The 16773-nt window shown below is 50.3% G+C and overlaps 1 protein-coding gene across 7 annotated transcripts in view; it reads right to left on the bottom strand.

Moving 5' to 3' along the window:
- Window positions 1-16773, bottom strand: part of CIITA (class II major histocompatibility complex transactivator) — a 44858-nt gene that overhangs the window by 14851 nt on the left and 13234 nt on the right. For 6 of the 7 annotated variants that reach the window (XM_028117502.2, XM_028117498.2, XM_028117494.2 and 3 more), the window contains exons 2-8: window positions 7215-7358; window positions 6870-6965; window positions 4497-4559; window positions 4237-4317; window positions 2143-2187; window positions 1336-1488; window positions 725-868 (exon numbers count right to left, since the gene is read on the bottom strand). In XM_028117502.2, coding sequence (XP_027973303.1) covers window positions 725-868; window positions 1336-1488; window positions 2143-2187; window positions 4237-4317; window positions 4497-4559; window positions 6870-6965; window positions 7215-7358 — 726 coding nt within the window. The remainder of the gene's footprint in view (window positions 1-724; window positions 869-1335; window positions 1489-2142; window positions 2188-4236; window positions 4318-4496; window positions 4560-6869; window positions 6966-7214; window positions 7359-16773) is intronic. The other variant, XM_088017369.1, reaches the window with a different exon arrangement.

Genomic DNA, 16773 nt, shown 5'->3' with positions numbered 1-16773 from the left:
CAGCTCACAGGGAGCTTAGGGTAAGTGCTACTATAACATTCTTCCTGCTATACGATCAGTGCTCATTTGTCTGGATGTCAGGTCAGGGATGCTCCCTTCCTTCTGGACCACCAGCGCAGTATATGAAAAACTGGCATACAACATTTAAAAGGATGCTCTTGGATTGGGTGGAAGTCTCCCCACCTGACTTCATCCTCTCTCCCATCCCTGAGAGCCCAAAGGAGACTTGCCCTGGGCAATTCACAACTCCTCAGTGTGGGAGGTCGGCAGGGACCATCCTGCCAATCAGGAAATAAGGCAATTCCAAAAAAGCCACGCAAGGATGCACACCAAACGGTTCACCACTCTATACTAAGAGAGTGCAGAAGAGCCTCGTTAACTCTTGTAAGCATCTCATTTTGTTTGGCTTGTGGATGAGCATGTATTGATGTGATTTTTAAATACAGTAAAGTTTAATACAAAGGAAAAAAGGCAAAACTAAGGCTTGGTGGGGTAAAGTGATACCTAGGAAGCTACAGCCCCTGGGTGGGTGGGTCACTCACCCCGACCACCCTGGGGAGCTCTGCCCCTATGCTTTGATATTTGGGAAAGGGGGTTGGAGAAAGGTGTTCTGGGGAGGGAGGATCATGAGAAGGTGCCAAATGCCTGGGGTTGGGGGAGGACAGGATCAGGGAGTAGTCAGGTAGCTGCGAGAGGGGATTGGGGGCAGGCTTTGAACACTCACCTTGATAGATGACCATACCAGACACCCCCGTCCCAGGCCCTGAGATTTGCCAGAGCCCCTGGGGCAGAGAGGGGAGGCCAGGGATGATCTGGATACATCCAGCAGGAAGACTCAGGTGGCTCAGCAAGGAACTGGAAGGGTGCACTGGGGAGACAAAGGCAGTGAGGTGGGATCCTCCAGAGCACCAATGTTCGTCATCCTGTTCTCTGATTATTCGATTAAGATCTGACTCCCTTTCTAAAGGGCAGGCTCCTCTGTCCCCCAGAGCAGCAGCTGCATCTGTCTTGCCCATGGTGGTGTCCCCAGCACCCGGCAGAGTGGCGGGCACAGACAAGGTGCTCAGTGCCTAGCTGATGAATGAAGAGGGCTGATGAGCAAATGCCCTAATAGGTGGGGACTCCCTGCTCTATCTCCCAGGGATGTTTCTTTCCAAGGCACATTCTCTGGCACAGGCTGAGCTGACAGGGACCTTGAGGATGGGACTAGCTGGGATGGAAGTGGGTGACACCAAGGGGGGGTTCCTGTCCCTGGTGGGCCCTACCGTGGCCACTCTTCAGGCACCCGCAGGGAAGGGGGGTAGGAAGCCTACCCTCTCCAAGTCCCTAACGTACCAGGCATCAGGACGGTCTCCTCCAGCCAGCTCTGGCCGGATGCTGGCTCCTTGTTGAACACAGCAGGTGGTGACAAGCAGGGCAGAGCTGCGGAGTCACTCACTGACCCGACCAGGAACGTGCCAGTCACCATGGGCATAGCGAGGGGCTCAGCTGTGAGCAAGACGACCATGTTAGATCCAGGGGACCACGGGCGGGATCTGAGTGGGCGCCTCGCGGGGCCCTTCTGGGGAGGATGGCAGAAGCACAGTAGATCTCTCTCCGGGCGGTGGGAGGGAGCTCCCGTCCTCTTCTCAGCCCTGGGTGAAGCTGCTTTGTCTTCCTCACTCTGTGCCGCTCAGGGGCTGGTCTCCCCCACTTTGCAATAACAACAGGGCGGGATGAGAGGGTAGATGGAGGGAGAAGCGGCAGCCTCTGGTGGGCGGAAACGGCGAGCCTGGGGAAGAGGCTCGCTGAGGCATGGGGCTCTCGGGAGGCCAGAGGGCACTGGGTGACCAGCTGACCCTAGGTGACTCTGTACTCCAAAAGGAGAAGTGTGGTCCGGAGGGGCAGTGGAGTAAGGCGGGAGGCGGGCTCTCAGCTCTGACTCAGAATTAAGAAGGGGTGTTGGGGGAGAGGCTTTGTAGGAGAACTTGAATCTCCCAGCGGCCTTCAAACTGCAGAGCAGGGGGCTATGGAACCGTGATCTTGGTTTGAATCCCAACTCTGCCTCTCACTAGCTGTGTGATCTTGGACAAGTGACTTCACCTCTCTGAGCCCTGGCTTCCCTGCCTCACAGTCTCCCCGGGTGCACCCCGCCCTGCTCACCCAGCTTCCTGTGCTTCAAGTCCACGGACAGCTCCTCTGGGAAGGCTGCAGAGGAAATATCATGGTCAGCCACCCCAAGGAAGGTGTGGTCCCAGCCATGAGGGGCCCATGAACCCCAGCAGCCCACATGGCCTTGCCTTAAATGGCTGGAAAGTGGCCTTGCAGCTCCCAGTACCCCCCCCCCCCACTTCCTCTGACCCTTCCTGCCCTGCTTGTCTGCTTGTGCCCAAACCCCACCTTGAAGACCCAGGGCAGCGAGGGACTGGAGGAGGCTGAAGTGCAAATGGGACACAAGACGAGTTTGAGTTTAGAAAAACAAAAATGAAAACAACAACAACCTGCTTAGGGTCCCTCCCTAGCCTTGTGTCTTTGCAACAGAGCCTTTCTGAGCCTTTGATCGCTCATCTGTGAAACAGAGGTGGGGCTTCCTACTTTGTAGGAGTACATGGAAAATTGGTGAGCTAGGGAGCAAGTGCCAGCACAGCGATGGAGGGAAACCCTATGTGTCCCTGAGCAAGGGTCTGGCAAAACAAATCACAGTTCACCCACCCAGTGAATTTCCACACAGCCCTAAAAAAGAACAAGAATGTTAACGGACGTACGGGGAAGTGTACTGGTATCTGCAATTTACTTTGAAATGTTCCCAAAATAAAACAAATGGATAAGTGGGTGGAGAGAGGGATGGACAGATGGAGGGAGATGTGTTAAGGCAAATGCAGCCAAACATCAACTGGAGACTGTTTGTGCTACATGGTTGTTTGCAGTACGATTCTTTCACCTTTATTCTATGTTGAAAAGTTTCATAGTAAAATGCTGGGGAAAATATTTATCAAATAAAACAAACAAACAAAAAAAGCAGACCAGCAAGAGGAATTCCCTGGAGGGAACCGGCAACATGGGCTGTTTTCAGGGAGGGAAACTTAGGGTCTGGGAGACAGGGGTGGAAGGGAGATTTTTTTTGTGTTCACTGAATATCCTTGCACCTTTTGAACTTTTATAGCATGCACCTGCTTCACCTGTTGACAAATGAAGAAGTAGGTACAAGTCTGACACACGGTCTGGAGCATAGGAAGCTCTCACTCGACTGTTGAGCTCATTTTGCAGATATGTTCATTCACTGGACATTTATTGAGGCTCTACAGCAGGCCCTGTGTTAGAACTTAGTTAATGAGTAAGGAAGACAACATCGCTGTCCTCACAGTGGGGAAATAGTCAAAAGGCAATTAAAAAAAAAAAAAAAAGTCCAGATGGTGGCAAGCACTAAGGGGCTAGGAGAGACACAGACAAAGTGAAAACCAGCGAGGTGATCCATGTGGAAGGGTGGTCAGGGAAGGCCTTCAGGACGAGGTGACATGTTAGCCAAGTCCTCAAGGATTCAAAGGAGCCTGCAATGCGAAGAACTGGGAAAAGGGCATTCCAGATAGAACTGCAAGTGCAAGAACCCTGAGGCTGGAGGCTGGGAAGGGTATGTGAGTTCTAGGAATGGTAGGAAGCCAGTGTGGCTGGAGTGTCCTAGCCCAGGGCAAGCTTGGAAAGGTGGGAAGGACCAGATCATATAGGTCTTGTGTATGTATTTTGTAGCCCTTGGAGCATTAGCAGGACAGCAGAATGATATGATTTGCATTTAAAAGCTTATGGGGACTGCCAGTAAAGACAGATTAAGGAGAAAGGGAGACGGAGTAGGAGGCTCAGAGAGGGACAAGCACTTGCTCAAGGCCACACAGCCCATAGATAGCAGACCCAGGACTCAAACCCCGTTCTTGCTGACTCCAGAATCTATGGTTAAAGACACCTCCCTCAAACACAGAGGTGACAACTAAGGATGAAAGAGAAGCCAGAGCCCAAATGGCCTTCGGGAAATGGCAATCAAGACAGCGAGGGGCAGAGACAAACCAGGAGAATGGCCGTTAGCACCTGGGCTGTCTGCTTCTTCCCTGGGTCACCAGGGAGCAGCAGTGAGGGGAGTGGGGGATAGAACATCCAAACCCAGGCAGAGCAGACAGGACTTAACAAGGGAGCCATAGCAGTCTCTGGAGCCAAGGCAGGGCCAGGAGTCAAGCAGGCTGAGGTCAGATCAGAGAGGGGCTTACTCACGTCTTTTCTGACTTTTCTGCCCTGCTTCCTCCAGCACCTCGACACTCTCACTGATCATTTCTTCCAATCCTATGTGCTCGACTTTGGGGGAAAAAAAAAAGACACCAACATGTAGTCAGTGGATGCCCAAAGTGAGCCTTCATTGTCCCTATGTTGGGGAGGGATCTGACCGCCCTTCAAAGGGTGGTCATCAGGTATTATGATGCTCCCCAAGGAACAAGGAAGGAAACGCAGGCTTAGCCAAGAATCCCCCAACTTACTGAAAATGTCTTTGCCCAGACCGTCCAGTTGGGAGTCCTGAAACACGTACTGGTCCAGTTCCGCTGCCCAGACAAGGAAAAGAACAGTCAGTCCATGAGTTTTCTGAACACCTCTTGTGTGCCTGGCCTTGGGGTAGGTACCAGGGAACTGTGACCCTCCAGCCTTGGCACACACGGGGGTGCTCAATCAGCATTTGCTGAATGAATGATCAAATTAATGAAGGAACCCTGAACCTTCATGGGCTCTTAATCTAATTGAAGGGATGATATGCATCCATGAAAACTTAACTATTGCTATCAAGTAGTACAATGCAGTGTGGTAGAGTTGTGATGGGCTTTAAGTTTAAATCCCAGCTCAACCCCCAATTAACCCTACTAGCTGTGCAAACTTGGACCAACTGCTTAACCTCTCTGGGACTCCACGTCCTCATCTGTGTAATGAGAACAAAAAATGCCTGCAACCCAGGGATGGATGGTGAGGATTAGAGGCTCCACCTCTAAGTTAAGGCATCAAAAATAGTAGCCAGGACACCAAAAGCACTTAATAAATAGTGGTTAATTAAATAAAGTGGTACATGACTTGGAGCCCAGGGGAAGACAGCTATCATGGCAAGAGTTCAGAGGAAAGAGTGTATGGTGGCACAGATCTGTCAGGGAGGGCTCCGGAGGGAAGGGATCCTGGAGCCAGGCCTTGAAAGATGGTCACAGTCAGAGAGATGGGAAGTGGAGGGCTTCCGGCAGTGAGGACAGAGTGAGGAAAGTGTTTGAAAAACTCAGACAGGTGTCTGTGGGAAAGTTTCATGCTGGGAGAAAGGTAGGGTTGATTTTATCAGCAATGGAGAGCCATAAAAGGGGAGCAGTGACCATGATGACCTTGATGATGGTGATGGTGGTCGTGGAGGGGGGTGCCTAACTTACTCTTTGCAAATTCCTTTCCTAAACACTTTACACACAGAAACTCATCCAATCCTCAGCCATCCCATGAGGCGGGTGTGATTATTATACCCACTATGCACATATGGAAGCCATTTTCTAGACATATTTCAAGATGCCTCAAATGACTGGATGCTCAGGCCAGAGCCTGACTTCCTAGAAGCACAGAGAAAGCCCACAGACTTAAGCAACAGATTTGGATGAAGCTTCTGCCTCGCCTTGCTTTGGCAGCTTCCACTTCCTGTGTAGATGCCCCCAAGCGAAAAGCCCTTAAATCCTAAGTAATGCTCAAATCCTTCATCTCTGCCTCCAGCTGTGAGGAATATGAATGCCCTCAGCACCAAACACTTCTGCTTCCTCAAGTAAGTTCCCAAGAAGGAAAGGAAGTGGGCAGACTTCTCAGTTCTGTAATTTTTGAGACACATAGTTACTACTCTCCATTTTCCACTTTGTGTGCTGCATGATTAACTGTGCACTGGGGAAAGACTGGCCACATTCACGCTAAGCACAGACCTCCTGAGTGATGTGGTTCTTGGGTTGCCAGGAAAAAGCCCACAAAGAACGGTTGTACAGGTTGTTCACTGCACAGGGGTGTCCAGCAAGAGGACAAATGGGGGCTGCATCCTCCAGAAAAGGGCATCTTTTTCTAATTCAACAGAGCCTCTGTATGAAATAGTGGTGAGGAGGGAGCCTTTACCCCACTCTCCTCCAAAAAAACAAAAACAAAAACCAACAGCAACACATCTCTCCAAAGAGTTCTGCCCTTATCTGAAAGTAGTAGCCCTTTTTAACCTGCAAATCAGCCTCTCAGCTTAAGCCTTAGAGAACCTCTCCACCCTAGACTCTTTCCTTTTCGTGGTTAAAAATAAGGACTTTGAAATGAGAAAGACCTTAGCTTTGAATCTCAGAGCTGCCCATTACTATCTCTAATGCAGGCTTGGGTACACTGCTTTACCTCTCTAAGCCTCGATTTTCACCTCCATAAAACGGAGATACTAATAGAATCTACTTCCTTTGTTGTTGTAAGGATTTAATGCAATAACACACATACAGTGATGTGCATGCACCAAGTGTGCCCAAATGGTAGATATTACAAATACTAGAGTAGTCTGGCTTAGGAGCTAGGGAGAAGACAGGGAGGGGTATATGGTATGGGCTGTGTGGAAGGAAGGAAAGAAGAGCAAGAAATATAAAAATGTATAGAACTGGAGGCAGAGGATACAAAAGTGAGACTTTGTTTGCCTGGTGGTCATTGGCCAAGGGGTCAATCTCCCTTCTTCCCTGGAGTCTCTTTTCTAGCCCTTGCTTTGCATCCCCCTTGCCCTAATTTATGAGGGAGGAGCCTGCTGTGGCTTGTGGTGAATGGGTGACGTTACCAAAAGAGAAAAAGGAACTCTTCCCCTCAACTGGCCCTCTTCTGGGTTCAGAATGCTTCCTCACCGATATTGGCATAAGCCTCCCTGGTCTCTTCATCACCTTCCATGTCACACAACAGTTTGCTGAACTGTTCGCAGTTGATGGTGTCCATGTCGGGTTCTGGAGGGAAAAGCCCCATGGATGAAGCAGGAAAGGTTTGGGAAGAGGGCTGGTGGGGAAGGAAGGAGAGGCGGGGCGGGGCTGGGAGAACTCCCCTTTGGATAGCAAACAACACGCAAGCGTTTGGAGCTGTCCGCGGTGCTGACCAGAGCTCTGCGGCCGGAACGTTGCCCGGTTGCTGACTGTCTCCACCGCAGGCTGAGGGGGATGAGGAAGGACTTGGGAGGGGCCAGAGGGAGGAGAGCCCACCTGAGCAGAGCTCAATCTCTTCTCTAGCCAGGTCCGTCTGGTCATAGAGGTGGTAGAGCTGCAAGGGATCGGCACTGCTGTTGAGAAGCTCCAGGTACCCGCCTTCTAGAGACCCCAACTCCATGGCGGCACACTGTCCGCTGCCTGGAAGGAAGACACATTTAGTCAGCGCAGGGAGCATTGGAAAGATGTAGAGAATTAACACCTACCATAGCTCCTAGCTGGGTCACCTGGTGAAGGCCAGGGTTTGGGAGAGCCAAAGAAAGTGAGCAGAAGTACTCATTCAGCACCTCTTATACGCTCTGGGCAGTGGAGAGAGCAAGTCATATCTCCTTCCTCCAAGGAACTTATAATCGCTCTGAGAAGATGCCCACCATACAGGGAAGGGAAGTGGGGAAGTGTAGATTCAAGACACCTTACACCTGGGATCCAGGAGACTTGAGGTCCACATCTAGTGCTGCCATGAGTGATAACAGTTGAGATTTGTAGAGCACCTACCTTGTGCCAGACACATGGGCTAGCACATTCCATTCTCACATCAACAATCATATGAGGTAAATACTCTTAATATCCTCACTTTCCACATGAAGACCCTGAGGATTAGAGACGTGAGGTGACTTACATAGGTGACCCAAGTCCAAGTGGAACCCGGATCTGGTTCTGGGCATTCTGACGCAAGGATATGCAGTTAAGTCCTATGCTCTATCTACGGCCTTGGGTGACCTCGAGCAAGTCTCTGCTCCTCTCCGTGCCTCAGTTTCCTAATCTGTAAACTGAAGGAGTCGGGGCAGATTCTAAAATTCCTCATTTGGTGAAGGGCATATCAGACACCTTAGATACCACTTCATTCAATCTTCCAAACACCCTAGACATGTCCACACAAAAACTTGTGTATGAAATTTCATAGACACATAATTCATAATAGCCAAAATATGGACACAACTCAAATATCTATCAATAAATGAATGAATAAGCATACAATGGAATACCATTCAGCCATAAAAAGAATAAAGTACTACACAGGCTACAACATGAATGGAACTTGAAAACATGACAATCAGGGAAAGAAGCCAGACACAATGGGTCATAGATGGTATGATTCCATTTATATGGAATGTGCAGAATAGGTAGATCTTTACAGATAAAGTAGATTAGTGGTTAGGATTGGGAGAGAGTTGTGGAAAAAACTGGGGAGCAAATGATCACAGAGGTGGGGCTTCTTTTGGGGGGATGTCAAAAATGTTCTTTAGCTAATGTGGGGATGGTTGTACAACTGTGTGAATATACTGAAAAGACCACTGAACGGTGCATTTTAAATGAGTGAATTGTGGGACACCCTGGTGGCTCAGTCAGTTAAGCATCCAATTCTTGATTTCAGCTCAGGTCATGATCTCAGGGTCCTGGAATCGAGCCCTGTATTGGGCTCCACGCTCAGCAAGGAGTCTGCTTGAGATTCTTTCCCTCTCCCTCTGCCCCTCCCCCACTCTGTCTTTCTAAAAATAAATAAATATTTTTTAAAAAGAAATAAATGGGTGGGGGCGCCTGGGTGGCTCAGATGGTTGGGCGTCTGCCTTTGGCTCAGGTCATGATCCCAGGGTCCTGGGATTAAGCCCCACGCCTGGCTCCTGGCTCAGCGGGGAGCCTGCTTCTCCCTCTCTCTCTGCCTCTCCCCCTGCTCATGCTCTCTGTCTCTCTGTAGCTCCCTGTCTCAAATGAAAAAGTAAAATCTTCAAAAAAAATAAAATAAATGGGTGAATTACACACTATGTGAATTACATCCCAATAAAGCTGCAAAAGCAAAACAAAAACCGACCCAGGAAGATAGGCATTATTGTTTCCATTTTGTAGATGAGGCCAACTAGCCTCCCTGATAATATGCAGTTCTTGCTGGCTAGAGCCACTCTGAAGGCTCATGCTTCCTGCTCCACTCCCTAGTGGGTTCATTTCCCAGACCCCCTGTAACAAAGTACCACAAACTGAGCAGCTTAAAACAACAGAGCCTTAGTCGCTCACAGTTCTGGGGGCCAGAAGTCCAAAATCAAGGTGTTGCCAGAAGCTCTAGGGGACAGTCCTTCCTTGCCTCTTGTAGCTTCTAGAAACTCTCGGCAGTCCTTTACTTGTGACTGTGTGGCCAAATCACTGTAATCTCTGCCTCAGTGGTCCCATTGTCTCTTCTTCATGTCTCAGATCTTCTGCCCCTCTCTTAAAAGGACACTTGCCACTGGGTTTAAGGCCCACCTGCATAATCCAAGATGATCTTATTTCAAGGTCCTTAACTTGATTACACCTGCAAAGATGCTTTCTCCAAATAAGGTCACATTCACAGGTTCTAGGGATTTGATGTGGACATATCTTCTGGGGGCCCCCATTCAGCCTCCTATACATGAAATGCAGACACTTGCTGGAAGGACTCAGAGTTTCTTGGAAGAGGCAAGAGGAGAGCTGGCCTTGAAGGCCGGAGGACCTGCCAGAGCCTTCTGAGTGCCCCTGCTTGGGCCGCAAGAAAGTGGAGGTGAGGGAGAAGGACCAAAGAGGGTAGGGGCGGGAGAACACACACACACACACACACACACACACACACACACACACACACACACACACAACTCACCACTGCCTTCCAGCTGCTGCTTTTCATTTGATTCATTAACAATGCTCACTACCTATGGAGGGTCTCTGCACAGACCCCGGATATCACGGAGAATGAACTTTCCAGGCCATCATGGGGCCCTGGCTGGGGCTGCCTGTTGATAATGTGTTGGGTGGGGGCCGCGGGAACCCAAACATCACAGACTTGCCTCAAAGGTCCAGCCAGCCATGACTGGAGGAAGCGGAACCGAAAGATGGAGTCCCCACCCTTTTCTTGTCATGAAGCCAAGCCTGGGGGTCAGAGGAAGAATTCCACCCCTCCCAGCACAGTGGCTTGAGACCAGAGAAGAAATCTGTTCTCTCCAGGGAGGTAAGAAAAGACCCCCCTCCACCCAAATCTTGCCGGGTGCCTTCCTCCTCTTTTCAGTCTGGGGTATTTGTGGACAGCTTACATTGTAGCAATCCACCTCTTTTTCCAGGCAGCCAGATCTGGAGACAACAGCTCTGGATTGAGCCTAACCATTTCACCAATGAGTTGGGTGACTTTGGTCAAGTTCCCCAAACTATTTTTTCACAGGGTAACAGGTCTGCCAGGGGCCTTCAAGTCCAACCTTCTTCACTCTACAGAGCAGATGAGACCCTAAGAAGGGATGCCACTTGCTCAAGGCCCCATAGCCTGTCCCTGGCCAAGCCTGCACCTGATCCCTCCCAAGCACAAGATTCTCAGTCCATTGCTCTTTCCTGCCGATCAAAATGTTTCCATTCAGTGAACACTCCCCGTCATATCTAGGCCCAGGAATAGGGAGGGACCAGGTCCTATCGCAGAAGGGTGACGGCAGGAGGTGCCATGGAGAGGAGCTTGAAGAAGTATAACCCAGCCCCACTATTGACGGGCTCAGCTTCAAACTTTGGACAGCATTGCCAAATGCGATCAGATCCCAGAGAAACACACTGACAGAAGAGAAAAAAGCCAACTTGCGTGAGCTTGGGAGTCAAATTGCCTGCCTCTGAAATCACTCCTACCTACCAACTCACCACAACCTAGGTAGGTTCGTTATATCAACCTCCTGGAGTCTCAGTTTCCTGATCTGTAAAATGGGAATAATAACTGGTAACTCATTAGGATCCAGTGAGTTAATTCTCATAAAGCCCTCAGAAAGGTGACTGGCACTTAGCAAGAATTTAGGGAATGGTGGCTTAGAATGGCATCCAGCACATACACGGTAAGCAAATGTGGGAGATGGCCATCATCATCACTATCATTATTTATGATTATTAATTTGCTTCTAAGCTCTGGGGGTTGACAAAGGGGCCCTTTCTCTTTCATTCCTCCGTAAGTCACAACATTGTGAAGCCAAGCTTTCCGTTCTTTTACTTAAGGAGCTCCCACAGACCCCATAGGAACAAGAAAATCCCACAGCCAGCAGTGCAGCCTGGGAGGTCTGCTCATGTCCCCCATCGCTACCACTGAGAAGTGCCTGGGAAAAAAGTCATCCATGGGCCCGAGTTCTGTGTCACTGGCTAAACCCAGACAAGAAGACATTTACTCTTGGGGTGCCTGGGTGGCTCAGTCAGTTAAGCGTCTGGCTCTTGATTTCGGCTCAGGTCATGATCTCAGGGTCGTGAGATCGAGGCCCACATTGGGCTCCATGCTGAGCATGGAGCCTGCTTAAGATTCTTTCTCTCACTCCCCTTCTGCTCCCAACCCCTCCACTCATGCGCGCTCTCTCTCTCTCAAAGAAGAAGAAGAAGAAGAGGACATGCACACTCAGATATCCCCAACATATACCTCCACACCTTCCTTCCAGCTACCCCAAGATGAACTCTGCACCTTATGCACTTGTCTTGAGTATACAGGGATTTCCAGCTCATAATGGGCTTCTGCCTCCACCCTACCCCCTCATTTGAGCTCCCAAAGAGCTCTAGGGAGAAGGCAGGATTTAATGCCCATTTGATAGATGAGGATAGTCAAACACTTCTGTGAAATGTCTTGTCCAAGGTCACCTGGTTGGAGAGTTTTCACCTGAATCCTGGTTAGGAGGCATTAAGCAAGTGACTTCACCTCTCTATCAGTTTTCCCACTACTAGATCAGGATATTGACACTTCCCTTGTGGGACCATTGAAAGGCCAAGAGAAGCTCTTGGAGGCACACAGGAGGCCCACAGTCAAAGGAATCCCATGATGTTGGGATGCTGCAGAGCTGGGGCTCTGTTCTGGAGTCTAGTCTCCTGGTCTCGATCTCCCAAAGCCACAGTGTCTCCCATTCATGCCCAAGATCGACTTACATCTTGGCTTGGGACCAGGGTTCCCACAACCAGGTTCCTTATGTCTCTCTCTAGATGTTTAGGAAGTGCTTCTGATTGGACTCTTTCCCCCACATGCCAATCTAGAGGGGACTGGGAACAGAGATGGCTCAAATCACCCCACTGCAAAGGACAGGGAGCCCTTCAGCTGCCCTAGCACTAGGCAAATCACACAGGCCAGGAGTCCTCTGAGGGAAGGAGCCCTGTCTGTCTAGCTCACCTATCCCCAGACTCCAGCATGCTCTTGCACATAGCAGGCTCTCTCCACCCATAAAAGTGATGCATAACTAGAATTCACAGATGCCCGCTGAGCACCAGGCACCAAATGACATGATGTGTAGACCTTATTCCATTCAGTCTAACACACACATTTGTGATTTGTCTTCCCATTTCTCAGATAAAGAAACAGCTGAGAAAAACTGGTAGGATCTGAGCCAGATGCCTGGCTGCAAAACCATGGCTTCTTGTCCTTGCCTGGTGACAGGAGGCATGGGTGACAAGATGATTTCTCCTTTTGAGGAGCTGTCTGGGGCACCACAGAGAAGTGGTCTGTGTCTTTTTGGTAAATGAATGGTATTTTTAGAAGGTCCTCTTTGAATCCGCCCTTCCCCCTGGGCTACCACCTTCCACATCCAACTTGAGAAAAAGTTCCTAATCTCTTGGCCACCAAAAGTCCCTTTGGGGGGTTCATTTCCGTCCCCATTTTGTACTACACCACAGGTTTTGAAAGACTGTAGGCACCAAGATGGTTCCTGGAATAAATTCATTTCTCTCTCCCCTGCCTGAGGGAAATCAAGTATTACCAAACTGTTCAAACTCTTCCTGAAGTAACCTGACAGCCGGTGTCTGCTGACATAACGGTCCTTTCCTACTGGGAGAGTCTGTTGTGTTGGGGGACTGTGCTGGGTACTCTAGATGCATAACATTGTCACAGCAACTCTGGGAAGTTGGTATTATCATATTCATTTTACGGATGAGAACAATGAGGCTAGGCTCAGTTTAACAGGTGCTTTCTTCCCAGAAAAGGGAGTGTGTCCTTGAGGGTCTCAAGCAGCACTGGGAGGGAGAAAGGGGCACCTTTGCTACCCCCGAACTCTTCAGCTCTGCTCTGCACTGTGATAAAAGAGCACAAAAAAGAAATATTTCCCTGCATGTTGACTCTAATTCTCCTCCTGAGGAAGAAATGAAGATCTTTGAACTGTGTGTCCGAGAGAATGGTGTTGCGTTCCAGCTCAGCTTTTGCTCTTGAGTACCCTCTGAGCCTTAGTTTCATGAAATGGGGTGCAGCCAACTCAGCTGAGGTATTCTGGGATTCCAGATTCCTCATTGCTTGTCAGCCTTGCCCCTCTCCATTCCCCCAAGGGCCCTCCTAACACTACCTTGCTCCCTAACCTCCTGACAAGCTACTTCTGGGGGTCAGAAGGCAGGAAGCCAGGAGCCCAGGGCTACTTTATCTTCCACCACCAGACCCCAGTCAGTATCTCTGTGGGGCTAATCGATCAAACAAGTTTCCTCTTCTCTTGCATTTTTGTCCTCCAGATAAATTCTGAAAGACATACCGCACTGGTTTTCATCCAAATCTGTAAAACAATGATTTACTGAGCATCTCCTACCAAAAAAAAAAAAAAAAAAAAAAAAGGCCCTGGGCTCAGTTCTCCAGGGGCCCTAAAGAGGTTTAAAACACATTCCCTGCCAAGAAGCTTGCAATGTAGACTCAGATAATATTTTAAGAGGGAGACGAATCATGATGATAATAATACAGTGGTTAAGAGTGCTTGCTCTCGGTTCAAATCCCAATTCCGTGCTAACTGTGTGACCTCATATAAGTTCCTCAGCCTCTCCCAGTTGTGAAACCTACCGTATTTGGTTGGCAGAGCATCTACCTTATTACATTGCTGTGACTTGCCTAAAGTGACATTTCCAGAGGGGCGCCTGAGTGGCTCAGTTGGTTAAGCGTCTGCCTTCGGCTCCGGTCGTGATCCCAGGGTCCTGGGATCGAGCGCCGCATCGGGCTCCCTGCTTGGCGGAGAGCCTGCTTCTCCCTCTGCCTGCCACTCTGCCTACTTGTGCTCTCTCTATCTCTCTGTCAAATAAATAAAAAATCTTTAAAAAAATAAAGTGACATTTCCAGAAAGTGCTCTAGTGATGTGAGTTTCCAAATAAGAACAGCGAGGTGCCACTTGATACTGCACCACTGGTCGAAGTTAGAAAGCTAGGAAATGCCAAAGGTTGGAAGAAGTGGGCTGGTGCAGCCACCCCAGCGAACACCCCGGCACCTGTTCGAATACCAAAGGATGCAGAGATCTGACAACCTCACAACTCCAGGTTGGGTATGTATCTCCTAAAGAAACACTCCCACAGCTGCATGGGGACACCCATCAGGGGACGCACTGGACTCTTTGTGGTGACAGCAGGGGGATGCCATCTGGGTGTCCGTGGCTGAGAGCAGGGCAGTCAAAAGTAGACACTGTGATCCATGGAGGAGGATACCGTGTTAGAAGCGACAGACCAAATGCACACCCAGCCACATAGTGCAGAGTGAAAAGTCAGAAACAGAATGAGCCCTGAGACCCCAAAGCTAGATGTGCATAGATGTGCAGAGTGACATTGAGGCGCATGAAAACGCAGCAGAGAGGTTCCAAGAATACACGCAAACACAGGGACCCACCTTGAATGCATTAGAAGGCAAATCTCAGAGCATGTGGCGCTGCTTAAAGGGGACGGAGGGCCCACAACCTTCCCTCCCCAAAAGGGGCTACAGAGTAGGGTTAAAATACAACTCCGGAGGAGCGTGTAGACCTCGGCCTCCAGATACTCTGACTTGACAATTTTAACTGGTGTGATGTGTTACATGTAGCATCCTGCTACAACACGGACGAACCCCCTCAAGGGGCTGAGGTTGGGGTGCCCATCCACCAGTTGCTGGAGGGCAAGGGGCTCACAACTCACAGCTCTGGGCATAGCTCCAAGTCACACCCCTTCTCCAAGGGGACACCATATCTGATGACTGGTCCCTGTGGGGTGCAAAGCTCCAGTCTGGTGCCTTAATTTGCAGTAACCCTAAAGGCTGTCCCAGCTTCAGCACGCTCTGTGGGGCCTCCGGGTGGGGGTGGCTGAAACCCCTGTTGAGACTTATGGCTGGCAGCCCAATCCTCCCTCTGCCCAATCCTGCCTCTTCCCTCTCCCTGCGGTGTCCCCCACCTCACCTCTCCCCAATAAATCTCCCACATGCAAATCTTCAACTCCGAATCTGCTTCCTAGGAACCTCACCAGAGACTAGCTCATTCTGTTTTTCTACCAGGGGGCCTGGCAACCACACAGAACCCCACAAAAGCCCTCCCCCACCAGAGACCACCTCTGAAGAGCTGGGGCAAGCCACCTATCTAGTCTGGACCCCCACTGAGGACATTCACCTCATCGCGACTTAGGATTCAAATGATACCACCTCAACTGGCGTGTGTGCCCACAGACGGCCAGTGACTGGGGGTAAGGGTCCTGGTGGACAGGATGAGAAGGCAGGAGACCAGCAGTACGAGCTGCAGCTGGGGGAGGAGGTAGGCTCCGTGTTTGTCCAGAGCGCCCGTCCCCTTCAGGCCGGCCTGGCCCCTCCCACCTCCAGGTGGCCCTCACTCTGCATGCCCCAACATTCCGAGCTGCAATCAGAGTGACCTGGAAAGGAGTCCGACAGGTTCCCTCCAACCCCAGCCCCCTCCCCGGAAGACAACCTGAGCCAGGTACTGGGATGGGGAGGGGAATGAGCACCCTGTGGCCAAGCCAGGCCCTCGGCTCCAGTCTTGATCCCCAGCTTGACCTAATGGGGTGCCTAAGCCAGTGCCAGGCCCTCTGCTTGGTGCTGGAGCCTCTGAGCCATGAATCATGGTCCAGCCCTGCCTGCTAGCATCTGACGGCAGAGACGAGCCATTGGCAGGCTTGGCTGTGAATCAAAACTGCCTGAAAAGGGCGCTAAACACACAGCAGCCTGGGCCAACTCCCAGAGATTCTGTATTTTTAAACGAGCACCCCCTTGTGCCCCCTCACACACACACCTGCCTTGTAGGGAATTCAAATGGGTTTTATTTTCAAGGCAGCCTGACTTTCCACTTGCCAAGAAAACACTGCCCCCCCCCCCCTGCTGGGGTGACTTTTCTTGAACTCTGGGAGGTCTGCTATTCTCCTTCTCCCAAGTGACCCTTCCAGGCTCTCCATTTCTGCCACCTTTCCACTTCTCCCCAGCTGAAAATCCTAGAACCAGAGTGAACACCTTCCTCAATTCTCTCCTTCTCCTTCCAGGACTCCCTGTCGACTGCCATGCCCTTGATGGAGGAGCCCCCAGCCCCACACTTTGGATTGTTACAATTGCTACCGGGTCTTTTCCCCAGTCCAGTCTCCCAAACTTCAGGTGTTCATCAGCCCCCTTTACAATTTTGGGGTCAGATCTGCATACCACCTGTTCTATAATTTACCTTTGCATTTTCCTTGAATTAACTTCTTTTTTCTTAAAGATATTATTTCTTTATTTGTCAGAGAGAGAGAGAGAGAGAGAGAGCGCGCGCATGCAGGGGGAGCAGCAGAGGGAGAAACAGACTCCTTGCTGAGCAGGGAGTCCAACTTGGGGTTCGATCCCAGGACCCTGGATCGTGACCCGAGCCAAAGGCAGAGGCTTAAATGG

Source organism: Eumetopias jubatus, unplaced genomic scaffold, assembly GCF_037043125.1.
Source record: "Eumetopias jubatus isolate StellerSeaLion01/CBP00866 unplaced genomic scaffold, mEumJub1_p1.0 scaffold_12, whole genome shotgun sequence".
NCBI lineage: Eukaryota > Metazoa > Chordata > Mammalia > Carnivora > Otariidae > Eumetopias > Eumetopias jubatus.
Note: the sequence above shows the minus strand (reverse complement) of the source record. Positions and strands in the feature narration are given on the sequence as shown.